The sequence below is a fragment of the Erpetoichthys calabaricus genome, chromosome 17, assembly GCF_900747795.2.
Source record: "Erpetoichthys calabaricus chromosome 17, fErpCal1.3, whole genome shotgun sequence".
Classification (NCBI taxonomy): domain Eukaryota; kingdom Metazoa; phylum Chordata; class Cladistia; order Polypteriformes; family Polypteridae; genus Erpetoichthys; species Erpetoichthys calabaricus.
In genome coordinates this window covers 62,246,451-62,272,890 of record NC_041410.2, presented here as the reverse complement: position 1 = coordinate 62,272,890, position 26,440 = coordinate 62,246,451, and the positions used below count along the sequence as shown (strand labels likewise).

The window sequence follows — 26,440 nt, the reverse complement described above, 5'->3', positions numbered from 1 at the left end:
CCATCAACCCACATGGTTGTTAGCAGTTAACCCAGTGAATGTACTTGGACTGTATAACCTGAAATTGCATCTTCTTTACAGTATACGGGGCCGGAAAATCCCAAACCTTTATGCTCTTGTGTGTCTTTATTTTACAATAAGAAATAAAGTCTAACATAGTGAAAAATATACATGCTGAAAATGTTTTTCAGTATTCTGTGTGATGAAACCACAGACACCTCAGTTGTAAAACAATTGTTTACATTAAATACATGTTTCCCAGGTTACTAAAGAGGTCAGAATTAGTTTTGTATCAACTCGCAATATGATTGATGGCAAAGCTGAGACTATAACCAACACACTGAGTGAGACTATGGACACTCTAGGCTCGAAAACTGCTAATCTGGTTGGACTAGGGTCAGATGGAGCGGCTGCTATGATTGGGAAACAGAAAGGTGTGGCAAAACTGCTTACAGATAAAACATCTGGACTCTTGGTCAACTGCCACTGTGTAAACCACCTATTGGCCCTTGGAAGTGCCCAAGCAGCAGATGCTGTACCTTATTTAACAAAACTGAACATCATCTTAAGGCAGCTGTTCTATTTCTTCCAAAATTCTTCAATTAGGATGAGCGGTTTAACGGAAATCCAAAATATTCTGAACATTCCCCAGATTAAGCTGAAAATGGCCAGTGACACTCACTAGATGGCTGTCTCATGACTCTGCAGTACAGTCACTACAACAGTGTATGATGAGTGTCATAGCTGTGCTGGAAAGAGATGCCACTGAATTACATCACAGCTGAAGGATTAAGCAGATGCATTAAAACGTACAATTTTGTTTCCTCTCTGATGATGCCTTCAGACGTTTTACCTTTGTTGTCCAACTTATCTAAGGCTTGGCAAAGGCAAGATGTCAATCTTACAGAAATTGAGCCAATTTTGCTCGCCACAAAATTGTCTGTCACGGAGTTGAAAGACACTCCTCAGAGATATTTTCAAAGCCTTCATCATTGTCTGGCAGACAAATGGTCAGATCTCCGCATTTGTTATACACAGAGTGATGTAATGTCATTCAAAACTGCAACTTATGATAAATACCACGAGACAGCTGTAAAGCACCTAGATGAAAGATTCCCTGACATGCCAATTATTTCCAGATTTTCAAAAGTTTTCAATGCAGAAATTCATGATTCAAGTGAGTCTGCTGAAATTCTTTTTGATCATTACTCCAAAAATGGTAGCCCTCCAATTTAAAATTTTGAAAGTAGCAGGCAAGAATGGACAGTTGCATCAAAAATGATCAGAAGTCAATCATACAAAGGCTTCAGCCCAAAACAAATTTTACTAAAAATGGCAACGACATCAGAGCTCAAAGAGTCGTTTCCAAATTTAGCCAAACTAGCTCATGTTGGGCTAGTGATCCCAGTGAGCACAGCTGAATGTGTAAAGGGGCTTTCTGCCCTTAACACTAGAATTACCAGAGCCTACGAAAAAACTTGTAGATCCGGCCCACCTTAAATCGCTTTTTAAAACCGTTCTCACCTCTCCGCCAGCGTCTTTTGTCATCTAAATGTACTGATAAAGACAAGCTGCCAGCAGCCGGCTATTCTATCCCCCCACCGACTTAGAACGTGCACGAACTTCTCTCAGCTCATGCCTTGATTGATTATCTGGGAGTGAAGTGGGGTTTTAGAGTGGAAATAATAAATCATTATTTGGAACACACGCATTTCATGTGTGTTCCGTTTTCTACAGTAATCTGTGTAAACACATTTTTAAAACAGAAATGTTTATTATTTTCTAGTAGCAAATGACAAAATGTTACCATAAACTATATAATGTATGAAATATCAAATATCAAATATCAAAGAAACACTTTCACAAAAGGTACCAAAAAAAAAAGCCGCCACCAAAAAAAGCCGCCTTAGTGTGCGACATTGACGCTCACTTACTACGACTGCCGCCGTGGCGCAATAGTATCAGTTGTTGACTAGGAATCAGAAGGTCACCAGTTTGATCCTGCATGATTTCATTTTGAGAAGTGTTTTTATTCTAAAATAGTAAAAAATAAGAAGATACATTTGATTTCAGTCTGTAACAGCCGGTGTAATTTATGATATTTGTAAAGGTTAGCTTTGTTTATTTTTTTTTAATTCACTTTTCATTGTCTCAATCGCGTTCAGGATCCTTCCCTACCACCCCCCTGCTGCTGTTTTCACATAAAGACACGCTATAGCTCTGCAGTGTATCATGATACATACGACCACGTGTTTTTTTCCCACAATCTTGCCAGTTTCCACATGCTGCTGTATGCTGTTTCTTTTGTACTCCAGGCCATGCAGAGGAAAGCATAGTAAAAAGCAGTAACTTCAGCGCTATATGCAATCATCAGACACTCCACATCTGACACTGCTGTTTTCACATAAAGACGCGCTATAACTCTGCAGTGTACTTGTGACTGCATTGTCGTACCAATGCTTGCAAACACTTTTCGTGGCATTACACGTGTATTTTTTGAGCATGCCCATGTTGCTCAAACACAGGAATATGTTGATGTAAAAGTATAACAAAACAAGTGCACTTTTATTCAAGACTATAACCGAAGAAAAAAGAAAGCAAGTTACAGTGGGCGGTTGATATGACAGCTTGCGTGGTGCAATGCTAAGAACTGCTGATTTCCATTCCGTGCTATATAACTGTTAACATTTGAATTTGATGATTGCATATAGCGCTGTCTTATTCATTGTGCGCAAGAACATGCAGGTGGCCAGTTGCTGTGTGCTACAACGCACATTTTAAAAAAAGAAAGAGACAAATATATGTGACGTTTGGAAGAAATCATTTTATGATGCGAATAGTACCAATCAGAAAACATCGTCGAAGTAATGCAATATAATTTGAAAACAAACAGCGTCAGATCGGGTGTGAAGTTATACTGGCACTGTTTGAGTCAGATCAGAAGCTGAGTAAGCTGAACAAGCTCCTGTTCTGACTCTAAGTAAAAAGCATGAATTAATCAACAGAAATAACCGCGATCGACATTTTAAACTTAACGATTTACAGTGCATACCAATTTATAAATATTACGTCCATTTGAGGAAAAAAAAAACACTTTCTCCAAAGCTGGGAATTGAACTCGGGTCTCTGTAGCACAACAGGGCTGCTGTGCTCCAAGACAGCAAACCTTAGCGTTAAGCCACGGAAGGTGTCGTATCCTCCTTGAACCTTTTGTGAAAGTATTTATTTGATGTTTGGACTTCAGGCTTCACACATTCTATAATTTATGCCTACATTTTGTAACATTTATTACTAAAATAGGAAAAAGTTTCTGTTTTAACAATGTGTTTACACAGATTACTGTAGAAACAGAACACGCATGAAATGCGTGTGTTCCAAATAACGATCTATTATTTCCATTCTAAAACTCCAGCAGTTCAGTCACTCCCAGAAAATCAAACAAGGCATGAGCTGGGAAAACTTAGTGAACGTTCTGTGACGGTGGGGGATGGAATAGCCGGCTACTTGCTGCTCGTCTTAATCGGCACATTTAGAAAACAAAAGAGAGGTGAGAATGGTTTTAAGGTGGGCCGGATCTACGAGTTTTTTCGTAGACTCTGGTAATTCTAGTGTTAAAAGGATCAAGACATGTTTGAAAAATCGCATGAATCAAAGCACGCTAAATAATCTCATGCTGATCTCCTTGGAGGGCCCAGATCCTGGGGACTTCGATTATGGAAAAGCTGTAGGCAACTGGGCTTCTTGGAAGAAGAATAAATATTTAACTGATGACACCTTCTGCATATGCAAGTTGGTTTTGAAGAATATTTTTAAAAATTTTTCTTCATTAGGTTTCCCAAACTTTTTTTCCCCCCATTGTTTTCACTTTTCTTCCCGAGAGCGACAATACTTGTGCCTCTTGGTTTATGTCGTAACAATTGTTATTTAAAATTTTTGATAGGGTTGCAGGATCCTGAATTGGATACTTCTTAAATTTAATAAAAATATTCTAGCAAGTGTCAAACATTAAAAAAGGAAGTCATTGAGCATTGGAAAATAATTAATAATAATTAAATAATAAAAATAGTGCACATTTAAATTTTCCCCACCACCAAAATTTCCCCGTCCTGCCCCACCCGGCTACTTTTTCACGCGACTCGGCTGGAAAAAATTTCTGGGGAGAGCACTGAGATTGCACAGGTAGTTCAACTTCTCAAGGATGGTACATCAATATGCGCCATTGCCAGAAGGTTTTCTCCGTCTCCCAGCACAGTCTCAAGGACTTGTAGGATATTAAAAGAGACAGGCAGTTACTCTAGGAGAGCTGGACAGGGCCGAAGAAGGTCCATAATCCATCAGCTGGACCGATATCTGCTCCTTTGGGCAAGGAGGAACAGGATGAGCACTGCCAGAGCCCTACAAAATGACCTGCAGCAGGCCACTGGGGTGAATGTCTCTGACCAAACAATCAGAAACAGACTTCATGAGAGTGGCCTGAGGGCCCGATGTCCTCTAGTGGGCCCTGTGCTCACTGCCCGGTACCATGGAGCTCGATTGGCATTTGCCATAGAACACCAGAATTGGCAGGTCCACCACAGGCGCCCTGTGCTTTTCACAGATGAGAGCAGGTTCACCCTGAGCACATGTGACAGACATGAAAGGGTCTGGAGAAGCCGTGGAGAACGTTATGCAGCCTGTAACATCATTCAGCATGACCGGTTGGGTGGTGGGTCAGTGATGGTCTGGGGAGGCATATCCATGGAGGGACACCCAGACTTCTACAGGCCAGACAGCAGCACCTTGACTGTCATTAGGTATCTTGATGAAATCCCTATGCTGGTGCAAAGGGTCCTGGGTTCCTCCTGGTGCACGACAATGCCCGGCCTCATATGGCGAGAGTATGCAGGCAGTTCCTGGAGGATGAAGGAATTGATATCATTGACTGGACCCCACGCTTGCCTGACCTAAATCCAAAAGAACACCCCTGGGACATTATGTTTTGGTCCATCTAACACTGCCAGCTTGCACCTCGGACTGTCCAGGAGCTCAGTGATGCCCTGGTCCAGATCTGGAAGGAGATCCCCCAGGACACCATCGGTCGTCTCATTAGGAGCATGCCCCAACGTTGTCAGGCATGCATACAAGCATGTGGGGGCCATACAAACTACCGAGTACGATTTTGAGTTGCTGCAATGAAATTTAGGCAAAATGGACTAGCCTGCCACATCATTTTTTCACTTAAATTTTCAGGGTGTCTTTGAATTCTGCCCTCTGTAGGTTGATAATTTTCATTTAAAGCAAACAATGTGGCATCCTTTCGTTCCTAACACATTACCCAGTCCATATTGGTACAGATATCCAGCATGATTTTTTTCCCATTGAGATCTGATGTGTTTTCAAAGTGTTCCTTTAATTTTTTTGAGCAGTTTATTTTAACTAAATGCTGTATGTTAGGTCTGAATAAATTAATTTGGATAGATATGTAAACACATCCCTTTTAAATTTAAGACTTAGCAATACTTTTGCTAGGCACTGAATGTGGAAGAGGTTTAGGAAATAAGCTTAGGTATAACATCAATGGAAGCATTTGAATGACAAATTGAAGACTCATAGTGGGAGGAAACTGTGGTATATCCAAACAGTACACAAGGGAGAAACAAGCAAACTCTAACATCTGTTCCAAATATACAGTATATAGGAAAGGGGGTGATTTTGTACCCGGATGGGAAAGCAGAGAGAAGCGACAGATGGATTGGTCGGAGGAAGAAACAAATAAATTTTGTCTGGCTGGTATCAAATAATGGAAGGGCCAACAATTGCCAGGAATTGGGAGGAATTCCATCTCCCATATGCCAACTGGCAGTGGTCTCCTCACATGGGAACTCAGTTGAGACAACCATAGGGATGCTTGAGATATGGAGTCTAGAAATTAAGCCCTGTCAAGGTCCCCACATATCAACAGAGGGCGCTGTTGGGGAGGAAATCCTTATTTTCCTTATGGTCCAGAAGTGCTACCCAGGAGACATGGCATGGCAACTGGAAGCATTCGTGGATCCGGCATAAAAGAGAGCCTGCTGCCATACATGGTTGAGTCAGAGTCATAAGGCAGTGAGCAACACTCAACTGGAGGAGAAAGGAGGAAGAATTGTGTAATTATTGTGTACTAGCCAACCCGAGGCGTACCATACGCTGCATAATCAGGCTGCTTTTTTAATGATTTTTAAGCACAGGGAAAAAATTAACATTTGAAAAATCCATAATTTAATAAACTACCAGAAAAGTAACACTGTAACAATGGATTTCTCGTTCAGTATGCACTGCCTGCTCATGTGCCCACCCTCAACTCGTCACCTGAGTCGTTTTCGTCTTTGCAGTCCACATGCACCTGTGAGTCACGTAGACTTTTCAATGTTCTTTGCGGTTCTGGCTGCTTTTCTATATATAATCCACCAAGTCACCCGACCATGGTAGTAGCGAAGGGTGGGGTGGGGGTGGGTGGTGTACAAAGGGTAGGGACGTAATCAGTGTGAGCGTATGACCCGCACTTACTGGGAATTCCTCGTTCATGGGGAACAATTGCAAGCCCCGGTTTCCAGCATGAATTGGGTTCAACGGCTTACCCACGCCTCTCTGCGCCGGGTAGACACACGTTGATCCATTCAGTGTAGCGCGCGTGCAGTTACCTGATGTAGGAATATCTATAACATTGAAAGAAGTGTTGTTTCCATGAAATACATTTGAAGCGGTAGCCATGGAGGGCAAATGAACATGGCTCACAGCTGAATTTGGACCGCAGCACAGACCAAAGTGAGTGAGTATGTGTTTGATGAGCTGTTCGAGTTGGCGGGCAGTGCTCTGAGGTGCGTTCCCTATCACATGGGAGTTTCTGGGCGGGGCTTCGTTGTTCCTTTCCCATGGTTTTCGATGGTGGACGCGGTCGGGTGTCGTAACCGAAAACAATAATGAAAAGTCAACGTGGCTCAGAGGTGCATGTGGACTCCTAGCACAGACGAAAGCGACTTACGGGGTGGTCGGTGAGTTGTTGCGTCCGGGCACATGAGCAGGTAGTGTGAATGCCTAGAGAGGGAGGGTGGACGCGGGCCGGGGAATAAGGAATGTTGGTGGGCAGGGAAACGTTTTCCGTGTTCCTGCAGGACCATCTAAGAAGACGCATGTTTGTCGCGGATGCAGTGGACGCGGGCCGGGGAATAAGGAGTGTTGGTGGTCGGGGAAACGTTTTCCGTGTTCCTGCAGGACCATCTAAGACGCCGCATGTTTGTCGCAGATGCGAATTGCTGTATGTAGCGTGTAAAACAGTTTGTGATGGTGCACGCGTTCGTGCGTCGTAACCGAAAAGTCAATGTGGCTCAGAGGTGCGGACTGTAGCACAGACAAACATAAATGACTGCGTGTTTTCCAAGGCGTCGCGTCCAAGTTGGTGGGCGTGGCTCTGCGAGTTGTTGTCGTATCCAATGATCTTAGAGTTGGTGGGCGTGGCTGTCTTGCGTGCTTTCCATGGGTGTCTACTTGTCGGCAGCTTAGTGAATTATATATATATAGATTTTGGCTGATTTCTGGAGTGGTGATTATAAAAATGATGCATTGTTGTTACAGTGGTGTGAAAAACTATTTGCCCCCTTCCTGATTTCTTATTCTTTTGCATGTTTGTCACACAAAATGTTTCTGATCATCAAACACATTTAACCATTAGTCAAATATAACACAAGTAAACACAAAATGCAGTTTGTAAATGGTGGTTTTTATTATTTAGGGAGAAAAAAAAATCCAAACCTACATGGCCCTGTGTGAAAAAGTAATTGCCCCCTGAACCTAATAACTGGTTGGGCCACCCTTAGCAGCAATAATTGCAATCAAGCGTTTGCGATAGCTTGCAATGAGTCTATTACAGCGCTCTGGAGGAATTTTGGCCCACTCATCTTTGCAAAATTGTTGTAATTCAGCTTTATTTGAGGGTTTTCTAGCATGAACCGCCTTTTTAAGGTCATGCCATAGCATCTCAATTGGATTCAGGTCAGGACTTTGACTAGGCCACTCCAAAGTCTTCATTTTGTTTTTCTTCAGCCATTCAGAGGTGGATTTGCTGGTGTGTTTTGGGTCATTGTCCTGTTGCAGCACCCAAGATCGCTTCAGCTTGAGTTGACGAACAGATGGCCGGACATTCTCCTTCAGGATTTTTTGGTAGACAGTAGAATTCATGGTTCCATCTATCACAGCAAGCCTTCCAGGTCCTGAAGCAGCAAAACAACCCCAGACCATCACACTACCACCACCATATTTTACTGTTGGTATGATGTTCTTTTTCTGAAATGCTGTGTTCCTTTTACGCCAGATGTAACGGGACATTTGCCTTCTAAAAAGTTCAACTTTTGACTCATCAGTCCACAAGGTATTTTCCCAAAAGTCTTGGAAATCATTGAGATGTTTCTTAGCAAAATTGAGATGAGCCCTAATGTTCTTTTTGCTTAACAGTGGTTTGTGTCTTGGAAATCTGCCATGCAGGCCGTTTTTGCCCAGTCTCTTTCTTATGGTGGAGTCGTGAACACTGACCTTAATTGAGGCAAGTGAGGCCTGCAGTTCTTTAGACGTTGTCCTGGGGTCTTTTGTGACCTCTCGGATGAGTCGTCTCTGCGCTCTTGGGGTAATTTTGGTCGGCCGGCCACTCCTGGGAAGGTTCACCACTGTTCCATGTTTTTGCCATTTGTGGATAATGGCTCTCACTGTGGTTCGCTGGAGTCACAAAGCTTTAGAAATGGCTTTATAACCTTTACCAGACTGATAGATCTCAATTACTTCTGTTCTCATTTGTTCCTGAATTTCTTTGGATCTTGGCATGATGTCTAGCTTTTGAGGTGCTTTTGGTCTACTTCTCTGTGTCAGGCAGCTCCTATTTAAGTGATTTCTTGATTGAAACAGGTGTGGCAGTAATCAGGCCTGGGGGTGGCTACGGAAATTGAACTCAGGTGTGATACACCACAGTTAGGTTATTTTTTAACAAGGGGGCAATTACTTTTTCACACAGGGCCATGTAGGTTTGGATTTTTTTTCTCCCTAAATAATAAACACCATCATTTAAAAACTGCATTTTGTGTTTACTTGTGTTATATTTGACTAATGGTTAAATGTGTTTGATGATCAGAAACATTTTGTGTGACAAACATGCAAAAGAATAAAAAATCAGGAAGGGGGCAAATAGTTTTTCACACCACTGTATATATATTCTTTATTTTAACTCGAAAGTGTGCAGGGTATTACTGTGTTTTGGGTTTGGGGCTCAGTGGCGCTCCCTTGGATTTACTATATATACATATATACATACATTGACTGATCTGACAAATTTACTAAAGCATTATTTACAATATTACCTTATCTTTAATGCTGTGATCGCAGCCAAACCCAATGAGAAACTCAACCACCTCCAGCTGGCCTTGCTCTGCAGCTAGGTGAAGTGCAGTTTTTCCCATCTAAGATACAATGACATAAAATCAAATTCAGTTTTACATTGCTATTTGAGGCAGGTACTAAATATTTCATCAATTAAGAAAATAAAAATATATACAGGATGAATCTAAGAGACCAAGTAAAGAAATATGTTATTTTATTTCCTTGATTTACACTTGTCTCTCTGAATTCTCATATGTAGTTAATCAAAACTGAGAATCAAAACCAAACCAACACCAAGGCCTTTATACCTATGACAAACATTCACAAAGAGTAGTAGGACAGCCAAAGCAGAAATGAAGTACATTACTGTGTAACAGATTCTGTTTTGGGAGCTTTACTTTTTATTTTACATATTTAATAAATTATCAGGAAGGAATAGACCCCACTAGCAATTGAAATGAGGGGGAAAACAACATTATAAGGTTATCTCATATTTGGAAATAGAGCAGCACTAATTCAAAATTTACATAGAGGGAAAAAACATGCTTTGTTTATAAAAATCCACACTGACAACTTTTTTATTCTTAATAAGTAATCCATCTGTGTTTTTCATATAATGCTAATTGTGATCCATCATAATGCCTATATCATGGTGTGATACTCATTTTAAAGATACAAGTTCACCTAGTTCATGGCATAACAAAGAGGACGGGTTATTAGATTTCTCAGAAATATTGAGAAATGTAAATAGAGGACAATCTTAACTTTGTCACTGATTTAATCCAAAACTAAGCGCTCAGCTTATGTATACCGCCATTTTAAGTGTGTTCCTGTTTTGATATACTGAGGTTTAGGGATGGGAATTGATAAGATTTTCACGATTCCGATTCCATTTTCAATTCTGTTTAACAATTCGATTCTTTATCGATTCTCCTATCGATTCTTATTTTTAAAAAAGGAGAACACACAGGTTGATTAGCTTAGAACCTTGTTTTATATCTTATCTTTGAACAAGATAGAAATTTAGGAGTAGCATGACCTTACAAACCCAACACTGAGATCTTAAGAGATCCACAGCCTACGGCTCCTCGATGGGGTGCCACGGGGTCCCCAGAAAAAAATTTGTAAATGTAAAATAATAATAACATAAATATTCTTCTGTAGCAATAACAAAGTATAACATAAATTATTCTGTGGCAATTACACAAGAATGTCCAGTAACATTTACACTCTCCTTTTTAAAAGTATATATGAGCTGAGCACTCAAAAATAAAACTACATCAGCCAGCAACAAATACAATCAACTCAAGTCCAATGGAACAGTGCACTGTGCAATTCTGCAACCATCAACTATTTTGACAGCTACATCCATGTTGGCCGCATTATCAACAGTGGCTGCCACAACCTTGTCTTTGATACCATACTCCTCCAAGATCTCATCAATCTCCTCTGCTACAGCTGTCCCTGTCTCTGCCCGGTACACTGGTTTGGTTTTGAGGACTTTTTCTTGAGCCTGGCCATTCCTGACATAATGCAGCGTTACTGTGAGGTAATGATCTTGACTAAAACTTGTTCATCCATCTGCAGTGACGGCTGCCTTCAACACATGTTTCAGCTCAGAAATCAGATTTGCCTTTTCAACCGCATACCAAACAGGGATCAAGTGGTTGGTTAAACTGTCTCTGTTTGGGGCTTTGTACTTAGGGTTGAGAGTCTTTGTCATTTCTCTAAAAGATATATAAATGGAAACAGATGAAACATCTGGTAAGAGGAGAACATGCAACTTTGATATTCCCTGACTTAGCCTACAATTAAACACATTCACTTACCGAAAATCGGGGGCATCTACTGTGGAAAATGGGTGCAAGCCTTTTACCACAAATTTAGTCACTGCTCGGTGACATTCGTCTATCCTGGCCTGTGTCATTTTACTTTTCCCCGCCTCTGTGAAAGGAGAAGCTACCGGTAGACTGCAGCGAGAACTGCCAGCATCTGAGACAGCCAGACTCTGTCTGTCTCTCTCGTCATGGTCATCTAAATGCAATGCACAGTAATAGCAGGTTTTGCAATAAGGCAAATTGCGCTAACATAATATGCAATGTTAGTTAATTAGTTACCTGCCGTATTAAAGGGAGAGGACGTGCAAACGTTAACGCTGCTGCTGGGTTGAGATTCACTAGTCCGGAGCGGATCAAAAACACGACATTCATTTAAGGTTATCGCGTGTTTTGTGAGCAAATGCTTTTGCATATTCGTAGTGTTTCCTCCCTTTGATGAAATATCTACTTTGCAAGTATTGCAAGTTGCCCTGTTGTCATCCTTTCTCGTAAAGTATAACCAAACTTTTCAGCATTTGTGCCGCTTAGGCGCCATGTTCCTGCTGGGTAAATGACGCTCACGCTACGCAACGTGGTGACGTCATTCGAGGCGACTGGAATCGATAGGGGAATCGTTTGCAAAAATGGCAAACAATTCCAAGGAATTGAAACAGTGGGAACCGGTTCTCAACAAGAACCGGTTTTCGATTCCCATCCCTACTGAGGTTAGTCAGATTTCTTATAGCTCGCTTGTTACTATGTATGATTCATTCCAAGTGCAATAGAGAATAGACAGTTTCCATAAATTTGAATTATTATTTATTTTATTCTAACATTTTCATTACTTAAAATGTACTCTAAATTATGTCCTATATAACAAATGTTTGATGGAGAGAAACATCTAAAAATGAGTTACAGCGCCTTGTAAACAAAAGGCTGTCAAATAGCTTTGCTGGTATTTCTTGGGGTAATGAATGATAATCAATTACGACTACTATAAAATAGCTCTAAAGCAAAAAAGACTCCAGTTCTTGCCTAGTTAGATGGTGTTACTCCTTGCCGCCATTTTATTTAACTAGTAATTAGAATTGGGTGCCCAAAAGTCATGCGGAGATAGCTTGAAGTAGAATGCAAATTCAGACTTGATCTGTGTCCCAGGAATGCTTAGATCATTGTTTTTACAAGCAGTTCAAGGTATATAGTATTCATTAAACCTTATTTTACCAGTTACCTCTTTTGTAACATGCTTTGCCTCTGTGACAAGTTTGCCAATTTGTAGCATTAGCTAATGTTGCTTAGATAGAATAACAAATGCCTTGGGTTACGTGTCTGTGGATGATTACTTTGTTGCTATTTTGAATGACTTCAAGTTGTTCTATTAGTGTTCATTCTTTGGTTGTTAGCTCTTGATACCATATTTTTTCCTTACAACGACCAATACAGGTGCCTTGTGATGAAGTAGTATGATGTTGCATGTGCTATTCTATCAAGTAACAGTATCATTCAGTCAGTCATTCTCCATTCTCCTAACACAGAGTCACGGGGGTCTGCTGGAGCCAATCCCAGCCAGCACAGGATGCAAGGCAGGAACAAACCCTGGGCAAGGTGCCAGCCCACCACAGGGCACACACACACACACACACACACACACACACACACCAAGCACACACTAGGGACAATTTAGGATTGCCAGTGCACATAACCTGCATGGGAGGAAACCGGAGCATCTGGAGGAAACCCACGCAGACACAGGGAGAACATGCAAACTCCACGCAGGGAGGACCCGGGAAGCGAACCCAGGTCTCCTTACTGCGAGGCAGCAGCACTACCACTGCGCCACCGTGCCGCCCAGTTTCATCCATTGCTTTTTATTTTTCAAACAGAGCAATTAATGCTTCTCCAATAATAAGGATTGATCAGTGGGTGATAATAAAAATCAGTCACCACCTGCCAAAGCTTGCTAAGGAGTATTTGATTTGATTCAACATTAAATGCCTCGCTTGAACTGGCAGGCCGAATCTGAGATCCACACATAGTACTATACGATCACAGAATGAATATGTTGCTCTAATGTAAGCATGTAATGTTTTTTTTTTATTTTACTGTTATACTGTATTAAGGATTACTTGATTTTGTTCTGTGTATTGTATTGATCCCCTTCTCTTTGACATCCACTGCATGCCCAACCTATCTGGAAAGGGTTCTCTCTGTGAACTACCTTTCCCAAGGTTTCTTCCATTTTTTTTTCCCTACTAGGTTTTTTTTTTGGGGAGTTTTTCCTTGTCTTCTTAGAGAGTCAAGGCTGGGGGGCTGTCAAGAGGCAGGGCCTGTTAAAGCCCATTGTGGCACTTCTTGTGTGATTTTGAGCTATACAAAAATAAATTGTATTGTATTGTAATGTGGAGCAGACAGAAATTAAGCAAAATGTTTCAGAATCTAAAGTGCTTTAACTGACTACTGCTACATTTTTAGCTTAGCCTTGCTCTGAGCTCTTTTTTTTTTAAAACACAAACCCTCAAGTTTCCATTTATAAGCAATAAAACACACCATGACTACAACACGAGTGTCTCTCATTATAGAGGATTGACTAATTTTGTTTCACGAGCACTCTCATAATGTTTTGAATAGCTGTGTGGCTTGGCATGTTATATCTCAGGTACCTTTCCCAGCGACTATTCTCTCCACAGTACTAATGGCATTCCTATCCTATAAGCTTTGTGGCAATTTATTGTTGGTAGGCAACAGGTAAAAAAGTACATGGCATGAACCAGAATACACAGAGTTTGCTGTTCTGATCAATCAATGCACAGTTTATGTGCATTTCTTAATGGAATATAATTTTTTTGTCATTGTAAGATAAATAACTTATCTTTGTGTAGTTTGCCTTTCTGTGTTTTATATTTTCCCATTCAAAACTAAAGAAAGAACAACATATCCACAGAGAATTTGTCAATTGTGTGGTGTGACATTCACTTTTTCCAGAGTAACGTGGTTTTGTACCTCCACAACGCACCAAATTAGCCACTGTTTTATAGCAATAAAGTTAATCAGATTATGTTTAAAGTGCTGTTGTTTAACAATGCTACGATATATACTATAAATGGGAAACAGGCACTAAGCATATGAAAGTGCAAACTCATTTTTTGTGAGTGACTCGTGTTTTACTTTTTTGAAAGCAGACTTTCAATTTCAATGTACCAACATCAATATACATTTATATATTCAAACTTTGCACAGAGGTGTGACAACATTTGTATTTGTCTGAATGAGACAAGAGATGTGCAAACAATTATTATACAGAAGATTGTTAAATTTGGAAAATTTATTATGTTAAAAATGAAATGTCATTACAAACAAAATCATCATATATCTGGTTTTCTTTTAGTTTGTTGTAATTATGACTGGAAGTTAAACTCCAGTTACAAACAACTACAGTGAATTGGGTGTGACAAGGATGCACAGAATTAGGAACAAATATATTAGAGGGTCAGCTTGGGTTGGGATGCTAATGATGCTTGCTGCCAGGCAAGAGGAATAGAGTAAAGCCTAAGAGGAGGTTTATGGATGAGATGAGAGATGACATGTAGGTGGTGGGTGTGACAGTGCAAGATGCAGAGGACAGGAAGATATAGAAACAGATGATTCGCTGTGGTGACCCCTAACAGGAGTAGCTGAAAGGAGAAGATCTCTACAGTATTTCATTACTTTGAGTAGAAGTAACAGAATATTCTAACTACTTAGCAGAGTTCCAGTTTTTGTACCAAACAGGTTTCAAATACAAATCATTCAAATTTTCCAGGATGTTTACCTAATGGAAAAAACTAAATTAAATTTATTGTCTTGATTAAAAACACTAAGGTTAAATAATTTTTCCAACATAACCTAACATTCTGAGATCCCATTAATCCAACACCTGGACACGGTGCCAAGTCCATCGTAGGGCTCACTCAATGGGGCCAATTTGGAGTCTCTAAATAACTTCACCTGCATATATTGTCAATGTGGGATGAAAACTGAAGTACCTAGAAGAAAATCCACACACTAACAAAGAATTTGCAAACTCCACACAGACAATGAGTCAACATGAAAAAGATTTTTTTTCTTTCCAAATTCCTTTCTCTTTAAAATGACAGAAATGTGCCTTTTGTTTGTAAAACCAAAGTTCAGAAAGCATGGCAACCCAGTGCACACCTTTAAATATAAAATGGCCACTTTGAAATCATTCATCTCTGCTCATTATATGGTGCACAGCAACAACCCATGACACAGAAGCAGTTGAGTTTGTAAACTGCCATGTCACACTGACAACATCGTTAATCTATGATTGCTGGAAAAATGTTACTAAACATGCAAAATAATAAAAATAAAAATTTCTAATAATCAAAATACAAGCAAACAAAATTATCAAATTGCAACAAAACATCTTTTAACTGTCACTAGAACTTTACATTGAGGAGTAGACTGCAAACATAAACCTAATTCTCCATAAGTTAGATAAATGTAAGGTTGAGTAACACACAGCACTGTGCCACACAGATGAATTTAGCAGTGGTACTGCTAGAAATGCATGAAGAAACATCATTTCACCCATCCATTTTCCAACCCGCTGAATCCGAACACAGGGTCACGGGGGTCTGCTGGAGCCAATCCCAGCCAACATAGGGCACAAGGCAGGAACCAATCCCGGGCAGGGTGCCAACCCACCGCAGGACACACACACAAACACACCCACTAGGGACAATTTAGGATCGCCAATGCACCTAACCTGCATGTCTTTGGACTGTGGGAGGAAACCGGAATGCCCGGAGGAAACCCACGCAGACACGGGGAGAACATGCAAACTCCACGTAGGGAGGACCCGGGAAGCGAGCCCGGGTCTCCTAACTGCGAGGTGGCAGCGCTACCCACTGCGCCACCGTGCCGCCCACATCATTTCATCTCTTGCAAAAATACTTTTTATTCAACACATACTATAGAATGTTATTTTGTTTTAAAAAAGGAAAAAGGAAAATTCTAATCCTAAAAACATTCATACCCAAACCAGTAATCTCTGTGATATTTACTGGAAACATTTTAAATATGTACTTGCTTCTTTGTTAAATTCAAGCTGAACAAGCATGCAATAGATCTTTATACTTGACATTTGTCATTATTTTAAGAAAAATAATCTTACTTTATCAACTTTATCAATGCAGACATCTTCAAGATCCTCCATGATAAATTCCAAGACCTTTATATGACCTCTCTGAGCAGCACAATGAAGCAAATTCATTCCATTCTGAATCAAACATATAGCAAGGGCCATATATATTACACAAATAAGAATAAGATGTCTATTTTTCACCTATAAGCATAATTATATAACTCAACAGTAACAGTAATAGATAATCTAGTAATAATAATAATAACAATAATAATCTCTCACTATAAAAGTTTGGTCAAGTTTAGTTACAGATTAAACTATACTGAAGAAAACATTAACAAACACACATTTTATTATTAATCTTGACATTCCAGTGCTGTAGACATAATCTAGGTATAATGTAGGAACAATAATTGTTTGTTTTTTTTTTCCCAAAAAAGAAAATACCAAATTTATAATAATAAGCTCTAATAGATAAGCTCTAAAAGATTGCCTAATTAACACAAGTTTACTATAAACAAAGCTGGCACTAGACTGACACAGGACAGGAAAAGACAGCTCTTAATAAAGGTGGAGTCCACAATGTCAAACGCAGATCGTACATGCTTGTTTGGGTAGATGGGGGCTACTAGGGGTCATTTCCTTCCATAAATGAAAAGGTGCCATAGAAAAGAAACATTGGGGGGTACAAGGTGAAAGACAGTTGATTGTGGATGGGAAGAAGCCACATAGGACCACCATATACACTAGTGCCAGCAGAGTCCCATTAGAGACACATACCCTCTTAAATCCCATGGAACGGCACCCATATATTTTAATGTAAGCAAGAATTACCCAATAAAACAAAAATGATTTCTTTAATTGATTTGGGACAAAATAGTTTATCCATCTCTCCTTCCATTTTCAGAGCCAACTTAATTCAAACTAGGGTCACAGTGGAGCAAAAAACAGAAATCAATTCAATGTGAAACAGTCAATTCATTACAGGACACAATAAAACTGGGAAGGAAAATTGAAGTCCCAGTGGGGAAAAAAACATTGCAGACACAGTGGAAATACACAGATTCCACAAAAACTGTCTTCATACTAAGATTCAACCACAGGATCCTGGTATCGTCAGATAACAGTGTTAGCTACTTTGCTATAACATTGCCATTGTTTCCTTATTACAAAACAACTGTTAAAGTTAACAGATAAGTGTTGTTTTTAATCTGTTGTTTAAGATGACATTAAATGTACCTTATTATCACATTTAATCTTGGCCCCAGCATTCACAAGGATTTGTAGTATCTTTAGATGACCAAACCAGGAAGCCAGCAGAAGTGCATTCATTCCAAACTGAAAAGATTAGAAAATCATCAAATTCTTTACATTACAAAAACTTATTTTGATGAATTCTTTAGGTTTCACATATACAACAAAAACATTTATGTATATATAGCACATTTTCATATAAAATAATGTAGCTCAAAGTGCTTTACATGATGAAGAAAAGAAAAAAAAAGACAAAGTAAGAATTAAAATAAGACACTAATTAACATAGAATAAGAGTAAGGTCTGATGGCCAGGGAGGACAGAAAAAACAAAAAAACTCCAGACGGCTGGAGAAAAAAAATAAAATCTGCAGGGGTTCCAGACCATGAGACCACCCAGCCCTCTCTGGGCATACTTATATACTCATATACTTAATTTAAATATTAGCTAGAATATATGTTTCATACTAGACACAATTCTCTAGAATTAGAGTAGTCAAGAAGTCAGAACAAATCAAGAGATACTTAGCAGGAGTGTGAACTGCCAGGGACACCATGCTACAATATAATCAACATTCTTGGATTACAGTAAAATAATGGCAACAATTTCTTGCATGCTTGCAACATATAAATAAATGTTCTGGCAAAAATGTGTCAATTGTATACACCTAAGAAGAAAAAACCTTGACTCTATCATAGTGAAATCATTTAATAGGAAAAATGGCAACCTCAGCATTCCAAATTCCGATTGGGAATATTTATATATGGTACTTTATGTAAATCACAATGTCTAACCATAGCTCTGGGCGCTTCCTTGTGAGATAAAGCTTAAGGTTTGTGATTAAACTGTACATCAATAATTGAGGAAAGAATAATTAAAATATATTGTTTCAATATACTGTACACAACTGTGCATTTAAAACTCTGGGAGAACATACAGGGAGTCCTCGAGTTACAACGTCTCGACATATGATGTTTCGAGTTTACAATGCTCACTTCCATAAAAATTTTTTAAAAAATTGAGATGTGAGAAGGAATAAAGGTAAGGATTTTTTTTTTTTTACACTCATTTTTTCTGTTACTACGGTACAGTGTACAGTATAGTATATTTATGTCCTTTTCCTTTTTCTGTGGCTTAGTTGTGTTTTTATGTTCTAGATTATGAGTTTGCAAATGTGTTAGGATAGGTAAGTGACTTAGGCTAGGGTGTGTTCCGACTTACACCAAAATTCGGGTTACATCACTGTTGTAGGAACGGAACAGTGTCGTAACCAAAGGACCCCCTGTACATATAAATGTACATTAACATATATGACACACATCACTAAATCGTCAATGAGCTACTTTTAGAATAAATTATTTACAGTATTAGAAGTTAAACAATGTTCGATTCTCGAATACTAATAAAAAGTTCATGATAATTAAACATTTAACATTAAGATAAACCTCTTTTTTCGTTTTGCACAAGCAGTTTCCTTACAGTTCAGTTCAGTTCAGTTCAGATCAGATCAGATCAGATCAGATCAGATCAGGGGTTCTCAACGTTGGTCCTGGGGGCCCACTGTGGCTGCAGGTTTTTGTTCCAACCAGCTTCAGTTTTTAATTGGACTCCTGTGCTAATTAAGTGAATTGTTATTTGCCAGATTCTGTGTTGTGGGACAAATATAGAAATTAGAAAACTAAGTTTGGTAAAAAAAAAAAATATATATTATTATATAATTAAAATGTACCAAGCAGTTGTATGGGGAAAAATGTATTTTTGTTTCCTTTTTAACAATATTTTCATCTTGATTTTCATTCAGTTTTTTGCCGGGTGTTCTAATTGTTTAATTAATTCATTATTTTCTAATTAGTGGGTCTAATGCTGAAGTAGTTGCAGCCTTTCATGATTCAGTTCTATTTGCCTGGCTGTCTGCTCTGCTGTTTGTCATTATTAAAATATAATGAAGGGAGCAAACTGCACAGAGAAAGGCCAAAATAGAATGAAATCAACAAAAGGTTGTTAAGCATTTAAATCTATAGCACAAGCAGAATTATTCCTAAATGTCTATCTATTATAAAACGAAATCTCCTGTCCTGGAAAGCAAAAAGCAAGTCTACGATACGTGATCTTCTCGAAAGACATTTTAAAGACCCGCGAGACCAAAGACACGCCCTACTTACAATCTATCAAATAAGACAATAGGCAGCAAAACATTCAATCTTGTGAAGGATTTCAGCACACACAGATCCAGAGCTGAAAGCGCATATAAAGCGTATAAGGTACATTATAAATTAGATGTCGACATCTAAGTGAAGAAGAAAGCAGCGCGGAGAAAAGATACTCAAATGCGTTGGACAGAAAAAAGAGCAAAAAAGAATAATCAAGGTGCAAATTCAGAAAATAAGGAAAGTAATTATCAGCCCGGAACAAGTGGAATTGAAAAAAAAGCACGTCCAATCCAGCTCAGAATTATATGACAGTGAGTAAAAGACAACGTAGAACTTCATAAAGACGTTTACAAACGTTGACACTAAACACATGCAGAGCAGGTTAGAGACTATGAAACCAGTGAAATTAGAAAGGCTCAAAAAAAAAAAAACGGCGCTATACACATGTGGAGAAAGTTAAAGGATATGAAAGTAGGAAAATTAGAAAATATAAAAAAAGAAAGTAAAGATCGCAGTAGCGCAAACAAACAAACTTCCTCATTTAACTATGCACCAGTCTAACTTTGGTTTTGCACAATAATTACTACACTATTGCACCTTAACACTTAATTCTACTTTATTCACATAACTGTACTTATTTATTATGTTCTACTATACTGTTACCTTTCAATCTATGACTTTTTGTTAATCTAACAGATATTCTTCTAACTTTGCACAGTTTTTGATAAGCGGATCAGGATGCATTTTACTGTGTGTTGTCCTGTATAACTATGCATGTGACAAATAAAGAATCTTGAGAATTTCAAAAACGGAGTTTACCGCAACATGCATTTATTGGTTACTTTGTTCATGTATATATATTTATCTGTCTGCTTATTTAAAAAGCTACATTTACCCCAGGAAGTCAAAAACGTTCTGTCTAGCCCTTGTACAAAAACCTAGACAAAAGCTGGGGTATCACCTTGGTAACCCCATGTACTTTTGGAACTGTGAGAGGAAAATAGCACAACTTTACAGACAGGAGTCCAATGCAGAACTCTATTTACTTTTATACTTTGTAAAAAAAAATTATTAACTGCTGATGATGTAGATCGTTTTGTCTGTGCTGAAATTACAAACAGAGAAACCTATCCTGACCTCATTAAAAAGATTCAGCATATTGGGACTCGCAAGATTACAAATATTGCTCTTACAGAAGTTCTGAAATAAAAGTGAAACTAAAGAAATAGCAACAATTCAAAGAAAAAAAAATCTTAAAAGTGTGTATCCGGAAAACCAAACACGGGGGCTGGCAAGTGAAGCGAGCAGGGGGCGAAGCCCCCTAGTCTTATAAATGTAAAACATGCTGCGGTGCTTTCTTAATAAAGAATAAGAGGAGAAAAAAAAATACCAGCTAATTAATTGAGATCAGTGTTATCAGGTGTTGTCACTGATTATGAACCTGGTTGGAACAAAAACCTGAAACCACAGTGGGCCCCCAGGACCGATGTTGAGAACCCCTGGTTCAGATATACACTTCACATACACAAAAATGCCCACAGATCTTTAGTCAACACTATAGCCATGCATAACAATGGATATTTTAACTAAGATTTCTACTATAAAAACTCAATAACAGAACCATAATGAAAAATATTTGCTCCTTTTTTTTCCATTTTGAATTCTCCATGTTCTAGCCCATGGAGAATTCAAAATTTATTAAAAACCAGCCTTCAAATGCTCTTGACAGCTGGAGGAAGGAGATGGTCTTACTTTGAAATATTGACAGGTTTGCAAACCACTTCTTTGTAACACTGTGAACACAAATCCTTCACCAGAATTCTTGTAGCTAGTGATCTGCTAACTATGGGAATATAAAAGAAGTGTTTTTTTAAGATAAGTACCAATAAAAGATTGTCTAAATTCAAAATAATGCCACAAAAAAGCAATAAATAAGTAAACTCTGATGTTTGTACTTTGCGTATTGATCACAGCAAAAAAAAAAATTACAATCTGTAATACTTAGCAAGGCTGATTGATTATTTGAAATACTTTTTTGTTTAAAAATGTAAAGTTAGGTTCATAGTTGTTGTGTGGAAAAAAGTAGTAGTTCTTTGCTTTGATAACTAAACCTCTGCTTCAGGGTTGCCACAGACACTATAGTTAAAACTGTGTAACTTTGCTCTTTATGGAGGTGCAACTAAAATATGTTTCACCCATAAGCTGTAATCAAAGCACTCTCCTTATGAAACAAGCAGTTAGAACACGTTGTCATAGGGGAAACAAATTGTGCTGCATCTGGTCAAGTATGATTTTTGAGCTTAACATTCCCAGCTTCCTATATGGGGTGACAGTAAAGTGCATATTCAAGGGACAGGGACCAATTGTGAGGTGAGGGCTAAATGGTGAGAGTGAGAGATTTGGACATTTAAAGATTTATAGAGACCAAATCAAAAATATGAAAGAAGAATGCAAGTACAGGATATGCTTATGATATACAGTACAATGCACCTCATCTGAAATATACTTTGCAATTTTAGATAGAGGGGAATTTGGCTTTTTACAGAATCTCATTAAATAGATAAGATAACTAGATATCACACACATGCACACAAACTATAGTATAGTCTGAATACACACCAGAATGACTAAAAATGAAGACAACTTATAACTTGGCGGTTATAATCATAGAGAAGCATTATCTTGAGGCATTATCATTTCTGCTGAAAAAATTGTTGGCAGAAAGCTTTCAATGTTAATGTGTCAGAGAGAGGACGTGCAACATCGATCATAATGGCACTCAGTTTTGTTTTAATTCTCTCCTTTGCTACTACCTCCAGGATGTCCATAGTGCATCCTATAACTGAGCCTGCCTTTTTAATTCGTTTATTTAGTGGGTCTCTCTTGAAGTGATGTTACTGGCCCAGCACAACACAGCACAGAAAATGACACCGACCATCACTGAGTGGTAGAGGATGTCTCCTAAATAAGAGCTATCTCTGCCCTTTCTTGTATAGTTCCTCAGTGTTATGAGATGACTCCAACCTGTCATTAATGTGAATCCCCAAGTACATGTAGCAATGCATCACCTCCACATCTATTCACTGCATAGTGACCGGACACAGCAGCTCTTTAATGCAGTGAAAGTCAATAACCATCCTTGGTTTTGCTGATGTTAAGTTGCATCCCCTTTATCAATATACTTCGTAAGTGCAGAATCATCTGAGAATTTCTACAAGTAATATAACCTGTTGTTACATTTACATTCTGAGGTATACAGAGAAAGAGAAAAGGACACAGGACTGGTCCTTGTGGTGCTCACATTTGTATCAGAAACAGTTCTTGAGCCCCACAAACATTGGTCTGCCCAACAGATATTCCATTATCCTGGACACTATAGGTTCATCCACCTGCATATCTCTGAGCTTACCACTTAACACAGATGGCTGAATGGTATTGAAGGCACTGGAGAAGTTAAAAAAAAAAAAAAAAATTCTCTCAGTGCGGCCAGCTTTATCCAAGTGAGAAAAAGCATTGTGAACAAGACAGATATTTGCATTCTCCACTCCAATCTTTGTCTGATAGACAAACTGCTGTGGTTCTCCAGGAGGTAGTCTCCCACAAGAGGACTCATATAGTCTAGGACCAGCCTCTCAAAGGTCTTCATAATGTGAGGCATAAGTGCCACTGGTCTGTAGTCGTTAGGTGACAAAACACCTGCCTTTTAAAAGTGCAACTAGACTGATTCCAAGTCTGAGGGGTAAGAGAAATTGAAAGATAAATGATTTCAGAAATGGAACCTTTTCATTTTAAGTAAGCAAATTAAGAGTTAAAATACAGTGTTCAACATTATGAAGGGAATTAGCATGGTTGATCTCGGGCTGTTACTTTAAAATGAGTTCATCAACAAAAATAATTAGGTTATCAGATGAAAACTAAGATAATTATCGCACAAACATTGATAAGGTTTTCTTCACACAGAGAATTAAGGGAAAGGTTTCCAAGCATATTTGTAGAAAGACGGACTGTAGGGACATTCAAACTTCGACTTGATGTTCTTTTGCAGGAGTTAGATAAAGAGAAAGAGGCTGACAATATGTTTTTGGCTTAATAGTTGTCATTTACAACTGAAAACAAAGAGTGAGATTGGAGGCAACAGGCGGAGTTCTTAACTGTGTTTGAAAGTGGGCAATTGAGTTAGCCAAGTACCTGATAGCTGTACTATACATGACAGAGATGGCCTTGTTATTTTTGTGCTCCTCTGATGTTTCAGTGGAATTTTAACCTAATTTTGATCTTGCTGGGAATTACTTCAATGATGAGGAGGCATCAGGAGGGTTGTCACGATGCAGGTTCGATCATGCTCACATCTTCTGTACAGAAGCCCTTAACCTGACACCGTCGGTAATGTTACCAATGAGCTTATCAGTGAGGTAACAACACAGCAAGGGGATGGTAAAAAAGTGCAAAGTGCTTTTATTAAAACAATCAACAAAACAAGGTGTTCAAATTAATCAAGTGCAGTGTCTTAAAAAACAGTCTTCATGAAATAAATAATCCAATAAAACCAGAAATGAAAAGTGGAGGTTAAAAACAATAGAAAAAACAATCCTTTAAAAATGAGGTTAAAACAACGCAGGAAGCAGTCCTTTAAAATACAATTCAGAGCCCAGTGATTCTTTTACCTGGCATCTCTCCTGTTTCACCTGTCTGGGTCCCGCAGCAGGTGAGACGCTCTCTCTGCAGCTGACCTTCACTCTGCTCGATCGGTCTGGAGGCCTCCCGATCCCTGGTTTTGGTCACGCACGCATCCCAGACCCGGGACTTGGTTTCCTTGATGACCAGGACGCTCACATCAAGGGCTTCACCACCAAGCCACCCGACTCCTGCTGCCTTCCCGGCCTTATGCAGCCAGTCGTCCTTCACTGGTCACTCCCGCTACACGTTCACTCAGCGGAAGCGACCACTACTACTACTCCCGGGTGTCGGCCCAACACCCAGGCTTCTTGTACAGCTGCATGTGAGCCTGCACTCGCTCTCTCGCACCGGCTCTCTCTCTCTCTCTCTTCCTTCTTTCTCTTTCTTTTCTTTTTCATCTCCTCCTCTAGCCGACTCGCGCTTCTATATATCGAGAGGGCATAGCAGCTGCGTCAAATTAGAAGCCCCAGGAACAATCACGGATGCAGGCAGTCTCTCACCTGTGCACTTAGGTGAGAAATGCCCACATCGCAAATCGCCCTGAGAACTGCTGCAGCCACACAACCACCGCGCCGCCTCGCTAAGCCGCAAGCGTGGTGATTATTTATTTAAAACTGTCCATTGCTGAGAGCTGTGGACCCGCTATACCACAAGGGCAATGACCTGTTACAGCATATAGAAATTGTATGAGGGCAGCATTGTTAGCACTGCTGCCTCCACCTCCATGTTTACAAGGGTTTTTTTGGGTACTTTGGTTAGGATGATTGTCAAATGTAGATTGACAATCCATGTGTTAATGTTCATTCGTTAAGATGGCCAGGTGTCCTGTCCAACACTTTTGCTGTTCACTGTCCAGTGCCAATAGGATTGACACTGACTACCCATGACCCAGAAATTGGAATAATGGGAGTATTAAACAGAATGAACTTTAATTACATTATTAAATAACTGAAAAGTGATATTTAGTGTGCTCTGGACATGGATGAAAGGGTGAATAAACTCACACTAATTCATGGTATCAGTAATTATACATGAATATACAGTAATCCCTCCTCCATCGCGGGGGTTGCGTTCCAGAGCCACCTGCAAAATAAGAAAATCCGCGAAGTAGAAACCATATGTTTATATGTTTATTTTTATATTGTCATGCTTGGGTCACAGATTTGCGCAGAAAGGTTGTAGAGAGACAGGAACGTTATTCAAACACTGCAAACAAACATTTGTCTCTTTTTCAAAAGTTTAAACTGTGCTCCATGACAAGACAGAGATGACAGTTCTGTCTCACAATTAAAAGAATGCAAACATATCTTCCTCTTCAACGGAGTGCGCGTCAGAGAGAGAAAAGCAAACAAATCAATAGGGCTGTTTTAAGTATGCGAAGCACCGCCGGTACAAAGCTGTTGAAGGTGGCAGCTCACACCCCCTCCGTCAGGAGCAGGGAGAGAGAGAGAGCCAGAGAAAAACAAAGTCAAAAATCAATACGTGCCCTTTGAGCTTTTAAGTATGCGAAGCACCGTGCAGCATGTCCTTCAGGAAGCAGCTGCACACAGAAGGTAGCAACGTCCCTATCGTCTAGGTGTGCGAACAGCCCCCCTGCTCACACCCCCCTACGTCAGCACAAGAGAGAGAGAGAGAGAAAGTAAGTTGGGTAGCTTCTCAGCCATCTGCCAATAGCGTCCCTTGTATGAAATCAACTGGGCAAACCAACTGAGGAAGCATGTACCAGAAATTAAAAGACCCATTGTCCTCAGAAATCCGTGAACCAGCAAAAAATATATATAAATATATATATATTTAAATATGCTTACATATAAAATCCGCGATAGAGTGAAGCCGCGAAAGGCGAAGCGCTATATAGCGAGGGATCACTGTAAAGCCATAAAGTGATTTTACATGCTTCTGTATTAAAACTATGAACATTTATGGACTGACTAGTTAAATTGTGTACACCAACTAAAGCATTTGCTTTTCAGAATACATTAAATTCTTAAGAACTCTTTAATACATACTTAAATACA

The 26,440-nt window shown here is 39.3% G+C and overlaps 1 protein-coding gene across 2 annotated transcripts in view; it reads right to left on the bottom strand.

Moving 5' to 3' along the window:
- The window catches only part of ankdd1a (ankyrin repeat and death domain containing 1A), a 139,586-nt gene extending 121,911 nt beyond the window's left edge, over positions 1 to 17,675 (bottom strand). For both annotated transcript variants that reach the window (XM_051920232.1, XM_051920231.1), the window contains exons 1-3: positions 17,581 to 17,675; positions 16,372 to 16,476; positions 9,363 to 9,461 (exon numbers count right to left, since the gene is read on the bottom strand). In XM_051920232.1, coding sequence (XP_051776192.1) covers positions 9,363 to 9,461; positions 16,372 to 16,476; positions 17,581 to 17,673 — 297 coding nt within the window. In that variant the 5' untranslated portion in view covers positions 17,674 to 17,675. The remainder of the gene's footprint in view (positions 1 to 9,362; positions 9,462 to 16,371; positions 16,477 to 17,580) is intronic.
- Between the last annotated feature and the right edge of the window lie 8,765 nt (positions 17,676 to 26,440).